General features: G+C 36.5%; 1 protein-coding gene across 1 annotated transcript in view; it reads left to right on the plus strand.

Moving 5' to 3' along the window:
* ADAM7 (ADAM metallopeptidase domain 7) overlaps positions 1-16,028 on the plus strand; it is a 45,752-nt gene that overhangs the window by 14,689 nt on the left and 15,035 nt on the right. The window contains 10 exon segments of the mRNA XM_030879238.1: positions 215-268; positions 3,621-3,689; positions 6,466-6,635; positions 8,674-8,765; positions 10,253-10,385; positions 11,229-11,397; positions 12,837-12,926; positions 13,953-14,148; positions 14,555-14,657; positions 15,640-15,826. Coding sequence (XP_030735098.1) covers positions 215-268; positions 3,621-3,689; positions 6,466-6,635; positions 8,674-8,765; positions 10,253-10,385; positions 11,229-11,397; positions 12,837-12,926; positions 13,953-14,148; positions 14,555-14,657; positions 15,640-15,826 — 1,263 coding nt within the window.

The raw sequence follows: 16,028 nt of genomic DNA on the forward strand, positions 1-16,028 counted from the left end.
AATGTTGTTTCAGGTTTACTAGAATCTGATGCATAGAACCACACGTTTTAATAATATAGTGGGTTTTATTTACCTACATTTCTAGAATTATTAGATATACTCCTGCATGTCAACTTCCAATAATACTAACATTTCTCACCTTGAAAATTTTAGCTTAAAATGTTAAGATAAGAGACATTAACCGTACTTCATTCAATTTTCCATAAATTTCCAGAGTATGGAAAAGGAAAAGTATATTGAACTGTTCATTGTTGCTGATGATAACATGGTAAGTTTTCAGAGAAACATTTGCTCCCCATTCATTCTTATAAAACTATAGTTGTGATTTTTAACAAAGAGAAAGTAGTATTTCAATCAGAATTCCATTCCAGGTTCCATGTTCTGTTTTTAGCTTCCCCAAACAGGCATATATAAGAGATGATAATGTCCTTTGGCAGTACAGCAGACTAAGCCAAAATAGAACCTCCCTCCACATCATGAACATACGGAACTGATGAACAAATTCAAAAAATTGAAAATATGTTCACCATCTATAGTTGAGCTAAAAAAAACACAGAAAATCTCCAAGTGCTAAAAATGAGGCAGAGAATCTCCATCGAAACAGTAACTAAAATTCAAAGGCATGGTGACACAACACACAGTATACAGAATATATTGCATAAGGCCCAGAGCCACAAAGGGCTGTCCCATCTCTGAAAGGAAACTGGAAAAGCTCTCTAGTGAAACTGCAGAGAGAAAGGAAACGTTTTGTTTGTCTGCCTGTAGCAATGGGCAGGGAAAATGTTATGCATGAGAAAACAAAATCCTAAGCCTGTGTCCTGCACTGATGTGGAGCATGACATACTTTTCTTTAGATACAGAAATGCCACGCCAAGCTTTCAACAAAAAAACTGATCAGAAATTCGGTAAACTGCTAGACTCCAAGTCAAAAATGCCCTATAATCATAATCCAAGGTAAAACTAATCACACGAGGAAGAGTCAACCAACATAATGAAAAGAAGAATGAGCTCTCCAAGAACTGCAAATCATCCAACGATATTTCAGATTATACATCTTACAGCAGAGTATAAAAAGATATACAACAACAACAAAAAACATGGTTACAGGGTAAGAAGGGTTGTTTTTTACATCTCTATTAGAAAATTTTAGGCTAAGCAGGGAAAAAATTCAACAAAAATAGAAAAGATCTGAACCACATAAATATAGGTTTGATCTAATCAATTGATGGATGTATACTGCAACCAGAAAAAAGACAATATGTATTCATTTCAAGTTCAAACAAAACATTTTCAAGAATTAAACTGACATTTTGCCACAAAGGAAGTAAAACAGATAGGAAAGATATATATGGAGAAGATCACTGCCTTTTTTTAACCACAACCAAACTGGAAGGTATAACAAAAAAATTGTTAAACTAGACTACAAAACGAAAATTGATTTGGAAACTAAAAGAAAAATACATTGCCAAATATTAATTGACTAAACAAGTCAAATCTGAAAGTATGAAATATTTATAATAGCAAAAAGAAAACATTAGTTGAGATAAATTTTTCTAGATGCAGGTGGCATAACAGTAATTAGAAGGACATTTATAGACAAACATTTATATTAAAAAAGAAAGAAATTTAATGAATTAAGAGTCTAACTGGAAAAGTTAGAACATAAACACAGAATAAAACCAAAAAAGAGAAGGAAAAATAATTTTAAGAATGAGTAAAATTGATAAAAAGCACAAGACAAAAAGAAACAAAGTCAAATGCTAGTCCCTTGGAAAGATAAATGAAATAGAGGAACTTCTGACAATACTTATTAAGACAAAAATAGAAGTATAAATAAAATTAGGAATGAAAGAAAAACATAACTATAAATATAGGAAAGGTTATATGTATATCATTAAAAAATATATGTACAACCTTGTGCCAATAAATTTATGAGTAGAAGAATGTAGTACAATGTTAAGAAGCTGACTTGAGAAGAAATAGGAAACTCCAAAAAGAATGTTACATAGTTTTAAAGTTAAACAAGTAGTCCACAATCTACTGACAAATAACTAGGCTCAGATGAGTTTAAAGACAAATTTTACCAAAATTTATTGTAACAGAAAACCCCATTTTTTATACACTGTTTTCAAGAATAGGAAACATTCTTCACACATTTCATAGTTATTATAACGTTCATATTAGTTATCTACTGCTGTGTAACAAACTACCCAAAACTTAGTGTGGGTCATTTATACAGTTGCAGTAATCTGGTGTTTCCACTGGGCTGGCTGGATGGTGTAACCTGGCCTTAGCCACTTGTCTGGTACATAGTGTTGGGTTTGGCCCACGTGTCCCAAGTAGACAAGCCCGTTCTTCTGGTATTATAGCTGGGCATCAAAACATCATGAGAGACCAGGCTTCAATGTACAAGAGCTTTTCAAGCTTCTGCTTATAGGACACTTATAAATGTCTTATTAACTAAAGTCATATGGCCAAGTCTAGAATCAATGGTTGAGGGAACCACACATCGGTGCAGATACCCGGAAGAGTGATTCCTTAAGGGTCATTACCATAACAACCTATGATGATACTGATAACAAATCCAGACAAGAAAGTAAAATTATAAGCCAATCTCACTTACAAATACGACTGCAAATACCCTAAAAATATTTGCAAACCCAATCCAGCACATATCAAAAGAAAAAGTGTGCATAACAATGAAGGTTTACTCTAGTAATGCAATGGATTTGATGATTAAGAGGACATTTATGGGCCTATCAGGAATAGTTTCAGTAGAATAGTGGCATTTAAATCAATGAGTAGTAAGTTGAGGAGTGGGTAGGAAATGAAAATTAAAGGGATTCTAATGTAATATCTTTGGGGGTATTCAGATATTTAAGATAACAGGCGAGCAATGGAATGTTAACTATAGGATAATTGCAGCATTCAGAAAAGGCATTTTTTAAATTATTATTATAAAAGAAGCTTGACCACTTGCATGTATCTCTACGGGATACCTTATGTTATTATTAAGTGTATTTTATTAGGTCTAAACTGATAATGTTGAGAACAAGTACAAATAGGGAATCCATTTGTAAGAAGAGAACAACATAGAAAATTAGCTGGAGCAGGAAACTGCTTTGTCTTCTTAGCCTTTTCCTGGAGAGAAAGGAGGGGAAACCACAATTTCTTGTCCCTCTCCATCCTATCCCTGGCTCCAGGTCCTTGATTACATGCTCCTTAGTTTGTAGCCACCATGGATACAGGAGTGCGGACAAAGTTGTTTTTTGCAATATAATGGTTGCTGTGGAGCTTTAGTAAGTTTTGTTATGAATATGGACTCTAAAGCACACTTATCAGTTGGTTTAATAAATCAACGTAATGTAATATATTTAATGTGAAGAGGGAACAGAGTCATAAAGAAAACCTTAAAGTAGTGCCAAGGTGAAGCATGACTTTTGAAACTGCTATATCTAGTTACTTTATATAAAACATGTTATTTCTGCATAAGTTGCCCAGATATTTTAGCCCTCTGGAAGGAAAGCCAATGAATTTTTTTCTTCGAAATATCTCATGATGTTGAATTTTTATTCAACTCCTATGATTAATGAGTATTGATTTGATGTCTATATTTCCAGTATCGCAAGAATAATCACCCTAACAAACTGAGGAATCGAGTTTGGGGAATGGTCAATTTTGTCAACATGGTAAGATTTGATACAGTCTGAATCAAGCCAAAAACACAAATGGAAAGAAACTTTTAGGATAGATCTCTGCTGGATTTTTGTAGTAATACTGATATTAAGACAGCCCAAAACATAACAGTTCACCAAGTAGTCTAGCAAAATTCCATTGAAAAAAAAATCACAGCAACAAATGCATCATAGCTCTAAGTTTTTGGTTTTCTAAGTAAATGACACTTAATATTTACATAAGTTTCAAATATTGGTCACTATCACAAAATTTATAAAGCAATGTACAAAGATTTGAATACCCATCATGAGTAGATCAAATCCACTATTTTAAATCACTCTTCCATGACCTCTGCATAGCAAAAAGTCTTTCAAGCTATAATTTATTGCCCATGTTTAGACAGAGAAATCAGGGGAAATATTTCTGTAAAATTCACTAAAATGATTAATTCGTCTAACATGAAATGAACTAGTATCCTGTCAAAGAAGCAAGACTGTGAATTATACACATCTTTTTAAAGCTGACTCCTTCCAACCAGCTCCATTACCAGGATAAAGAGGCCCCAAAGAAAGACACTGTAAGAAATCGCTCCTTTAGATCAGTGGTTTTTGCATTCACCAGCTGAAGAACATTTGATCTTTTTCTAGTTTTTCACTAGGATGTTTGGGGCCTGAATCAGACCTGAGTGCACTGAATTCCCAGGGTAGATGAGGCCACCAGTTTTGCTCCGCAGATGGGGGAAGCCACGGGCTGAACTCTGTTCAAGTTCCGCAGTTGAATGGGCTATGTAGCGTCTCACAGTGAGGGTCCCTGGTCAGACAGGCTGAAGTCTATATTCAGCAATGAGCGGGGCTGCAAATTAAATTCCCTGCTTGGGCACAGCAGGAGAAGCAGCCCTGAAACTGGTAAAGCTCTTTGTTTGCTGCCTTAACTCAAGCTGACCCCAAGTTTCCCAGCTGAATAGGAGTACTGGCTTTGCTTGCAGACTACTGGCTCTGTCTGCCCTTCTCTCAGCTTGAGCACCGCTGGGATGCATATCTTTCAGGTGTTCTCACCAGCCCTTCGGGTCAGATGGGGCTGGAAAACAGTCTCCACAGTGCGCGGGGCTGTCTCAGCCCCCTAGCATGGGCAGGAGGCGGAGGAATTGCTTCAGGGTACTCTCAATTTCCCAAACAGGACTGGAGGGGCTGAGAGCTACCATTAGCCTTGGATATAAATGAATTCCTTTCCTGGGCATAGTGGGGAGCTCCCACACCCAGTACTGGCTTTGCTCTGGGGGTGATCTCAAGTGCTGCTTCTCCTGTTTCTTATATCTTGCAATTGTCTTTATCACTCCTCTAACACTGACCCAAATATAAGACTCTAACTCTCTCCTTGGGGTCCCATCTCCAAGATTGTTGCACATTGCTGAACTTTTACTAAAGATTTTCAGTTCAGACTGGGGGCTCATACCACAAACAATTTAAAGTAGCACAGTCTAAAAGTCCTTGACTCTTCCCGTCATATCTCTTCTTACTGGCCCTTTATCCTCCACACTCATTATTTCACTGCATCCTTTCTCACTTTACTTTCATGTCTTCACCTCTTTTGTCTCAGAAATTCCAAAGTTCTTTCTCAACAACCTTCCAAATATGTATATCCAAACCCATCCAAGCATTCTGTAGATAAAATATGGCTTTATTTTATAGGATATTTTTTCACTAGAAGAGAATACATCCATAGAATAACAAATATTGTTCCCATTTGCACTTGAATCCAGTTTTATGGACCTAAAGCCCACCCACGAATGTAGAGAATTCAAAGGTTAAAAAAATTATCTTGCTTGGTGGGACCTAATTCATAAGGTTTATTCCACAATACGATCAGAGCCAAAAGGAATGGACATCTAGTTAGGTTTGAGATCATGATTTAACTAAAGGTCGGCTTGGTGCTTTGTGACAGCCTGGAGGGGTGGGATAGGGAGGGTGGGAGGGAGGGAGACGCAAGAGGGAAGAGATATGGGAACATATGTATATGTATAACTGATTCACTTTGTTATAAAGCAGAAACTAACACACCATTGTAAAGCAATTATACCCCAATAAAGATGTTAAAAAAAAAAAAAGTTTATGAGAACCATAGTTCTCACGGTTATGAAATGACTTAAACTCTTAAACTCTTTTGTCGTGGCATCAAAGTACCTATCAACTAGGTGTTTACAAAAGCAGATGGGAGTAGGGGTGAGAATCCTTGGGCTACAACTATTTCTGTCTGTTTTGAGGCTTTGAGCAATCCCCAATAAGATTTCTTACACAACAAAGTAGTTCCAAAAATCAAACATGGGGAACAAACATGAAAGCTAAGCTATGGGTTTTTGAAAACAATATCAACTTTCTAATCTGCTACAGAACAAACTCATGACCTAAGTAGAGAGATGAATAAAGAACATTCATTCCATTATGTGCCACTGTTCATAAATTCATATTTTCAGGTCAGGTATAATCTCAGAGCTTTAGTAAATTATTTATTTTAGACATATCCTGAGCCCAGTGTATGTAAGGATTATAATAGTTCAAGGAGAATCAGGTGTTTTTGGTCAAGTTTCTTTGTTGGTCACGGCAATTCACCCAGTATTCTGGACGATTCAACTCTACATTCTGCTTCAATACAACTGTTTGTAAAATGAGGTCTAAACTTTTGCTTATGTACTTCACACATTAAAATTACTTTTTTTAATGTAAAGGAATATAGCCATGATAAAGGATCCTTCTGCAACTTGACATTGTGAAAAATTATTTCTCCTTTGAACAGATCTATAAAACCTTGGACATTCAAGTGACATTAGTTGGCCTTGAAATATGGACAAATGGAGACAAAATAGGTATAGATTCTAAAATAGAAACGACCTTATTACGTTTTTCGGCTTGGCAAGAAATAATCCTTTAAAAGAGGAAGAATTTTGATCATGTTATGTTACTCAGGTATGTCGCTGCTCTATTTTCCTGCACATCTTAGGTGGATTATTAAAAAAGAAAACAAAACAAATAAACCAAAATACTTTTTAAAGCAGCTGATTTTTGGATAAAAGCCACAGGAACAAAAACGTTATGTGTAGCTATACAGAGCATTTCCAGGTGAGCTTGTAAATAACCTTTCTTCCTAATAATGATTAATATCAGAAATGAAAACCCTGAAATATTCATGTTGCTGGGCAGAGTTGAAAATGTCATTAGGTAAGCAAAGCACCCTTAGAATCCATTTACTTTACTTATCAGCATCCAGTTTGAACTCTCTTCAGCCTTCCACGCCATGCCATTTCAACACTGCACCGAAACCCACCTTTCTGAGAAAGCACTTCATTTTCTGGACATTTTCCCTCAACAGAGTGTGCGCATCCAGACCAGCTCTTCAAGAGCATCTATACTTAAGATAACAGATTATTAATCTGATAAATTAAACCTGCCACAGCTTTAATGTTCCTAAGTAAAGGGTTGGATTTTTCTGTAATACTAGGTCATTAATTCCTTAAAAGGGGGGCTATTTTTACCACTTTGTCATTCAAAATACCTAGTACACTATTCAGCCTATAGGAAAATGATAAATTATGGTGGAACTGATCTGACATCAACTTTGTGTTTCACATAGTCCTGTCACCATAAGGAATGTTAAATTAGGGAAGAACAAATTTGAAGCAGTGGAGTCTTTTAGCATCTCTTTTGATGTCCTTAAAGCTACTATATAAGAGTGGTATCCACTTTAACTATTTCATCTACCTATATTACCAGTATTTCTCCTAAAGTCTACAAACATAGCCTGCAAATATGCTTTCTATCGTTATCTAAATGTTAACTTTCAGTCTGAACTCAGAACTGTGAAGCTTCCAATGCCCATAGTCAGAGGTCAGGTTCAGCCCTTTGGCAGACTGATGAGTGAACCAGACCTCCAAATATCATTTCTGATTTTCATATCCAGGATGGTCCACAACACATATCTCCAGGGGAGTAGTGGTTGGGTTCAGATATTCACGTACTACTGTGCCCCAAAATTATGGAGATACAGTAAAATATTATCATGACCTTCACAGCAGGCAAGATTAGCTCTATTTGCCTATTCCTTGGATGTATGTCTTAAAATACTTAATAAATTAGCCTAGGAAAATTAACTTGGTATAAGTAGACAATCTTTTACTTCCATGTGTGTCTCTTACTCTGAGCAGTAGCTTCACCACCAATAGTATGTCTACAAATAGAGATATGGGGGAGTGCTACTAAATGACTTTAAAATGTAGGGACAGAAACATATCAGTAGTGAAGAAAGAAATACAGCATATCTCCTTGATCAGAAAAGTTAAACACTGAAAGGGGTCATCTAGCCTGACTAGCTTTCTTGTATTTGAACCGTCTCTATTATACTCTATGTACGGCCCTTCAGCCTATGATAGTTCTTTTTAAAGTGGTCCAACTCTAAATATTCTTCTTGAAAGCATATGAAATTTGGCTCCCTTTAATATACACATGTACATCTGTCTTTTTAGATAACCCAGGAATAGACCTGTTTTCACATGACAAGTGTTTTAAATGTTTGATTATACTTATCAAATCCTCTATGAGTTTCTACGGTTGATTAATTTTTTTGTTTTAATTTTCCACCACGGCAAATTAATCGTGGTGTTGAGTCCATTCACTATGTTGCATTTTACCCTCTGAACACTTTAAACTTTTTTGGTCTTTTAAGTGGTGTTATCCAAAGTTGAGTGTAGGGCAAACTGAAGTCAAGTCAAATGGACTCTGACCTTATTATTATTTTTGGGGGGAAAGTACTCTTTTATGATTTCAACTCAAGACTACATTGACTTTCTCAATGCCTCTAAAATACCACAGGTTTAAAATGAGCTTCATATCAACCAAGGTCATCCTCAATTCCAGAACTCCAGTGCCAAGGCACTAGCATTGGGGGGGTTCACTGCACTTCAGTGTTTGTGTTAACTGAACTACGAGTTTATTTATATCTCGTTCATAGTGGAAAGTGGCTCTAAGCACATGCACAAGGAACTTCCTATTCAGGGGGTATATGCCTGCCCTATTATTCCTCCAGTGTCGTTAAGGTGGGCTGTGTTTTATTTATGTTGTATTACTTAATCAAAATGCTTACCTTAGATTTCTGTAATCTTCTGTGTCCTATTGAAAGGGACCATGTATGCATCCTGTCATACATTCCCACCAAAATGTCATGATGAAACTGTCATGTTTCCGTTATTAAATGGGAAATGTTTTATTAAAAACTATAGATAAATAATGAAGATAAACCAGTGTTTTCCGAGTTTATATGAATGTCATACACAAATTAACCTACAAAGATTAGGAAATCTCTTTTGCATATTAAATATAGTTATTTATAAGGACACGTGATGTACATAAAACTTGATGGCTGGTTTAGCAAGTAAGGATAATTGTTCTTATGTGGAAAATATCATACGTAGATGGCTTTACCATTCACTTTCAAAAAGCCTAAAACCTACATACTGCTGACTCCCCTTGTTTACCTGATCCTTTCCCAAGTCACTACACTTCTAGTAAATGCTGCCCAAATAACACTAAGACATTCTTTAAGATATCAAGGTTTGAAAGGAAAAAAAAAAAAAAAGGATATGCACAAAGACTATGAAAATACATTACAAAATTTGTTTAAAAAAAAAAGATATCAAGGTTTGGGTTGATTTCCTATAGTGTCTCTGCCTAATTGTTGTTATGCTTAAGCAAGTCTTGTAAGACCTTGAACTTAAAAGCCAGTACTTATTAAAATGGCTACCTGATTTATTATTCCTATGGTTCTTTTTATGATTACGCCTTTGCCCATGGTATTTTAGAAACAAAATTTTGCATAATAGAGTCAAATTAATCTAATATAGGCTGTCCACTCCAACTATGACAGTATAACCCATCCAGGACACATTTTAAATGTCATATGAGTAAGATGAAATCACCAAATTAGGGGTGTTTTACTTTTACAGTAACCTGATATCCCACCCCTCTTTGGAAATTTAATTTTTTTCATTAATATAGAGATTAAAACATGAAATAGAACTAAGAACAGAGATAACTATCAACTCTGTGTTGGATTTTACATTACTGATCTTCTGACTTTTTTCATAGTGGTAACTGCCTCTTCATGATTGTATAACATTATCGCCTAATGTGAGACTATGAATTGGAAACCCAAAACTCACATATTTTTATTTTTACTCCCTTTGAATATCTAATAATAGAAGACAATCAATAATGTTTATTTTATTGTGTAGGATTTTAATTAATAAATTTGTAAAAATGAGTCTATATAAAACCAACAATGACTGCACCAAAAAAAAAAAAATTTCAAAGTGTTAGTGTTAGAGACATCCAAAAGGTTACTTGTCCAACCTCATTATATAACTGAAGAAACTAAGGTGCAAGAACGGAAGATAACTAAGTCCACGACCTCTTAGATAAAATACTAGTTAACCGGAAGCTAGAAACCAGCTCTCAACCACTAGTTCAAAGCTTTATGTACTGTAGTGTACTATCTTACAGAACTTTCTAATGCACATCTTTTTTGGCATCAGGATCCTTGACCTGTGACGTAAATGCCATTGCAAGCAGAATGGCACATCAGTTGGGGCATGACCTTGGGATGCGGCATGATGATTACCCATGTACCTGTACTTTGGGAAAATGCGTGATGGATAGTGATGGAAGGTGAGGCTTAAACAACATAGAGAATATATTTCAATATTGGGGGAGTGGCTTTGAGTAAAACTCAATATTGTAGGGACATATGGTTATTATCTGGAAGTTTCCTGATATCTCCTGGGTAAGAACTCAGTAACTGATATCTAATTTTACATCATTATCTACATAATTAGTAATATTTTGGGGGGACCATAACATCCCACTCAAACATATCCAAGACTTTAAAAGTCCATCTGTATCCAATCATTGTATCAATAATAATAACAAAGGAGTCAAAACAAAAGGAAGATGGAAGGGAGGCAAGTTTCAGCTTCAAAAGAAATATATCACATTCCTAAGACGTGTAAGAGCGTACTATATATTAATAGTTTGTTTCAGAAAATGTTTATAGAGAACTACTTTGCGCCAGGCACTGTGTTAACTAGTGCTTATTTTTAAAAACTTTGAACACGAGTCAGTCCCTGTATTGAGAAGCTTGTATTCTTGCATGGATGGTAGGCAAATATATAGATTATTTCAAGTGGGGCAAATAAAAAGTGATATGGGAGCAGCAGGCACAATTGGTCGGAACCATGGGCTTCAGGAAGGATATTCTGGAGGATACATAGTCTGAGTATTTTCACTAAAATAGTATGTGTTGGCTGTGTTTCAATAAGACATTTTCTATAATAAAGAGCCCAGCTACTACTCTGCTGTAACAGTGAGACAAGAGTAAAAAAGGTAAATGGACCTTGAGTCTATCATTTACGTATGTTTTTTTGTTCTAAATTCTTCATAGAACTTTCATAGCTGTTCTACCACTATGCATTGATATGATTAATCTTTACTTTTAACTCATCCTATCTCTAGCATTCCTGCACTAAAATTCAGTAAATGCAGCAAAACCCAGCAATATCTCAAGGATTACAAGCCAACGTGCATGTTCAATATTCCATTTTCTGATAAGTTAAGTGATTATCCATATTGTGGAAACAAGAGGTTGGACGATGGAGAAGAGTGTGATTGTGGCCCTGTTCAGGTATTTGCAAATGATGTTGCCTTTACATTTACAAAGTGTAACCTCAGCTAGAATCTAGACAGGGATGTAGCCATTAATCAACCATGGTAATTCTTGTAAAGCTTTAAAAACTGTGCTTTAAAAAAAAAAATGGAAACAAGTTGTTGGTGCAGCCTCAATGCAAGGCTTCTTACCAAGTCATGTAATGATCTTGCTGGAGATTCAAAGCATCACATTAGCCTGGTTTATACATTAATTGGCTCCTCTTGTGAGAAGGGCTCATAGGTGTCGTTAAGTCTGATCTCTCATGCACGGTAGGAATCTGTTCTACAAAATCCCTCACAGTCAGTCAATCGAGTTTTACTCAGGGTCTTATGAGGTTAGTCTATATCCCTGTTGACCAGTTCACATTATTAGAAAAGTTAATTGAGCAGAAACCTTCTAAACTTACACATATTCATTGCAGTCTCTGGTACATTTAGAATAAGCCTTGGAGGCATATTTTAAATTAATTCTTATTCTGCTTTTCTCTAACATAGGAGCTTTTTCTTTCAAGAGGTCATCATATAGGTATGTGTCCTAGATAATGACTTCTCACATTATCAAGTGCTTATAAATCACCTGGGCATGTTGTTAAAGTGTGGATTCTGATTCAGTAGGTCTGGAGTGGAACTGAGATCCTATTCCTACCAACCTGCAAGGCTGTCTAAGGCCGCCGGTCCAAGGACCACATTTTAAGTAGCTATTTTCTAGACACTGCACAATTCAAAATTCACTCTGGCTATGAAGAGACTCCAAGATCAGAGCGGAGGCAGCGAAGGTCCAGAGGTTACAGCTTCTATTTTTCAAATGTCTCAGATTAAATGGAAAGAGAATCCTAACTTTGGAAAGTGATGCTTTTGCCTATGTGCATTTTTTGGAATAGTCCTACAGTTTCATTCCAACACTTGAAGTACCTTACATGACAGGATGCAGACAATATTTTGCAGTCTTAACTTTGTTTCAGCAGATAGGGTCTAAGTGTCCATCCTGTTATTATTATCTAACGATGCATTCTGTTAAAAGTTCAGCCATAAATATTTAGCATCTTGAGGACAATATAAAATCAGAAGTTGTATTATCTCACACCCAACATTTAGCATGAGAAGCAGCAGGACTCTTCCAGAGAACAGAAGTCATCAGGAGAATGGAAGGTCACAAACTCCGGGCTTTGTATGCTACCAGTGAGAATCATTAGTTGTGGAGTACTGAAGAGCACAAGGGAAGGAAACAAAGTAAAAGTCCCAAACACCAGCTGCACGCAGTAGTCTTTGTATACATATCATAGTCAAGGACCATGTATTGGATTTAACTCTGAAAAACAATTATGGCTAAATTGCATAGAAGCACCACAAATTAACTCTTCAAACAGGAGCCAAACTACAAACTGCTTCTAATTTTTCATTTTTGATTATTGCCAGGAATGCACTAATCCTTGCTGTGAGGCACACAAATGTATGTTGAAGCCAGGATTTAGTTGTGCAGAAGGAGAATGCTGTGAATCTCGACAGGTAAGATCCTTTGCTAGGACTGGGTTTCTCTGTTTTCAGTTTATTAAGTATACATAGAACCAAAGAGTCGTCTGGCCACTGAATGACCTTCCACCACTAATCCCAGATTGGAGCTAAGATTGCTCCTACCCAATACAGCCTCTTCTGAGATGCTCAGACTTCTAAATACTAAGCAGTGTTATGGTCTGGAGAGTGGAGAAGCAGGTAAGCAGTGCTTGGACTTTTAGGAGTGGAGTTATACGGCTAACATGATTCTTGCTTTTTTTGTCGATCATTACCAACCTATTTGACCTCAGCTGAGGGGGAAAATGGCATCCCAACAACAGTGAACTGAAAGGGAAAAGGGTTATCCTGGAATTGGAAAGTGACAGTGACTAGTAGCTGGAGATATATTCCTAGGAAAGATGACCAAAAGTCCAAATGCCTCTGTCTAAGGGTTTATTGACACTTCTTTCACGCCACTAGATTGCGAACTGACAAAGGAAAGGAAGTGTGTTTTATTCATCTTCAAATTTTTCCAAAACCCAGCACAAATTAAATGCATATTGAATGGCTGAATGAGAGAGAATATTTCCATGTCGTGCCCTCCAGCAGTGAGAGCCTGGGTATGTTTTTAGTTCATCTGAAAAGATCTGATTTATTGGGAGTGGTGATTCCTCATTAGAGTCAGGCGTTCCCAGCTGCGCGTGTACGGTGGGGTGGGGTGTGAGAAAGGCATGTACTAAAGGGATGAAGAAGGCAAGATGAACAAAACATATGCTTCATTTCTCCATTTTATGTCCATTCCAACTCTTCTCAGTGCTGCTCTAATACCAAATTTCAAAAACACCAACTTGTCGTTCCTAAAATCACATAAAAACCAAGAATGCTAATAATTCTCAGTGGAGTGGAGAGGGAAGTCATGATCCATCCTTAAAACTTTTTTAGATAAATTAAATGGGTCAACCTCCTTACTTCCTCCTACTTACTGAACCTTTCCTAACCTATGGATGTCCAAGATTCAATCTATTCATTTTTCTTCAACAGTTGAAAAAAGCAGCGTCTATATGCAGACCAGCAAAAGATGAGTGTGATTTTCCTGAGATGTGTACTGGCCACTCTTCCGGGTGTCCTAAGGACCAATTCCAAATAAATGGATTTCCTTGCAAGAATGCAAAAGGCTACTGCTTCATGGGGAATTGTCCCACCCGGGATGATCAGTGCTCTGAAGTGTTTGATAAAGGCGAGAGACAATTACAGTGAATGATTGATAAAGGTAACAGCCGTTATTTCTGTTACTGTCCCTTAGGAATCTGGGGACAAGATTGGAGATAATGCCATTTGTGGCAGATATTACCTGGCACCTTTCTGAATAATACCTTTCATATTCATTGACTTTACCTCTAATATTAATTGACTAGCTCGGTATGTGGGTTAAGGTATGTTTCTTTCTTTTTTATATTCATATTCCTTCCTAAAATATCCTCCCGAGGCAATAGGATAGTTTTTAAGTTATTTAGTTGTCCCATTCTGCTTCACTGCTACATGACACTGAAATTTCAATTATATTAGAAAAGTAAGGCATTTTATGATTTGTCATATTCATGCTTTCAATGTTTTACTTTTATCATACCATTTTTGGGTCCCAGAGGCAAAAGACAGTTCTGATATCTGCTACAAGATGAATAAAATTGGAAATAAATTTGGATACTGCAAACACACGAAACACGTATTAATTCCTTGTGAAGAAAAGTACGTGCCCTCTCAGAGTGTTTTGCAAAATCAGAACAGCTCTTGTTCTGACAGCTGCCAGCCTGTTTTTACTGAGGAGATTAGGAAGAAAGGGAAGCAAGAAGGGAGAGAGCACACATCCCTGATGGAATTAACAGGCATTTATGTTCTGTATTTTGTAACTGAAAGTCATGGAACACAAGGAGGAAAGATGGGAAAGATTTAAGATTCTTAGGAAGAAAGGGAGGAAAAGAAGCTACAAAAAAAAGAGAGAAAGAAGCAAACAGAAGGAGGGCGAAAATAAGTAGAAAAGGGGAGAAGAGGAAAAAAGAAGGAAAGCCATCAGAAGAAAGAAAGGTAGACGCTGAAGTTGAAGACAGAATGGGACAATTGGATGTTAGATCTGATTTTTAAAAAGCATGTGCTGACCCTCACTTCTGGGTTTGTTTCTGACATTTGGCAAGGCTTTCTGTGTGCCCCCAAACAGGATCTGGACTGAAAACAACAATAATAAAAACCTAGAATCAAGTTCAACTTTGCTTCTAAATATAATCCTAAAAATGGGCAGTAGCTTAACTTCTCTCACTTCCAATTGCGGCCTAATCTGTGGGGGGGGGGTTATAATGATAGCAACTTCATAGATTTGTTGTGAGAATCAACTGATGTGCTCCACGCAAGAAAGAGTAAGAAGGAAATCTTAATATCCTGATTCAAGTTATGCTAATTCAAATTACTAATAAGAAATATTCTCCTGTAAACTTGAGCTAATATTGCTTTATGAGAATTACATAGATATCATAAAGAAATACAATCATTTTACATCTTTGTCTACTCATCTCAGTTTCCAGGGTCAGGAAACAGGGTCCAACAGTTTACCCAGCCTCTCCTCTCTGACAAGCCTGGTTTAGAAAAACATGACCGGGCCACTTCACTTCCAACCTAGTCTCTAACGTTCTATTGTATTTCTGGTCCCAAGTGTGAGAATACTCTTCCTTTCCTTCAGAGGTATCAAATGTGGAAAGATATTCTGCACAGGTGGGCAGCATTCTTCTGTCCTTGGAGAAGAAAAGATCTATCACCTTAAGAAGGCTCTGAAGCAGAATGCCACTGAATGCAAAACTTTTTTTTTATACCACGATTCTAAGGATTTTGGCCTGGTTGCTCCTGGAACAAAATGTGGAGATGGACTGGTAAGATGAGGGCCCTTTGTTTTATTAAAACTGCTTGTCCAGTCACTTAAAACCTCATTGGATCCTATAAATGGTTCCAGAGGGCTTATATATGGGAACACAGAAAAAAACTCTGCAGTATTTTTTTTAATTGAGCAGAGTAGCAATAACACTATAGTAAATATTCATTTTGCTTAATATTTGTTATACAAATTATGAAAAT

The sequence above is a fragment of the Globicephala melas genome, chromosome 6 (genome assembly GCF_963455315.2).
Source record: "Globicephala melas chromosome 6, mGloMel1.2, whole genome shotgun sequence".
Lineage (NCBI taxonomy): Eukaryota > Metazoa > Chordata > Mammalia > Artiodactyla > Delphinidae > Globicephala > Globicephala melas.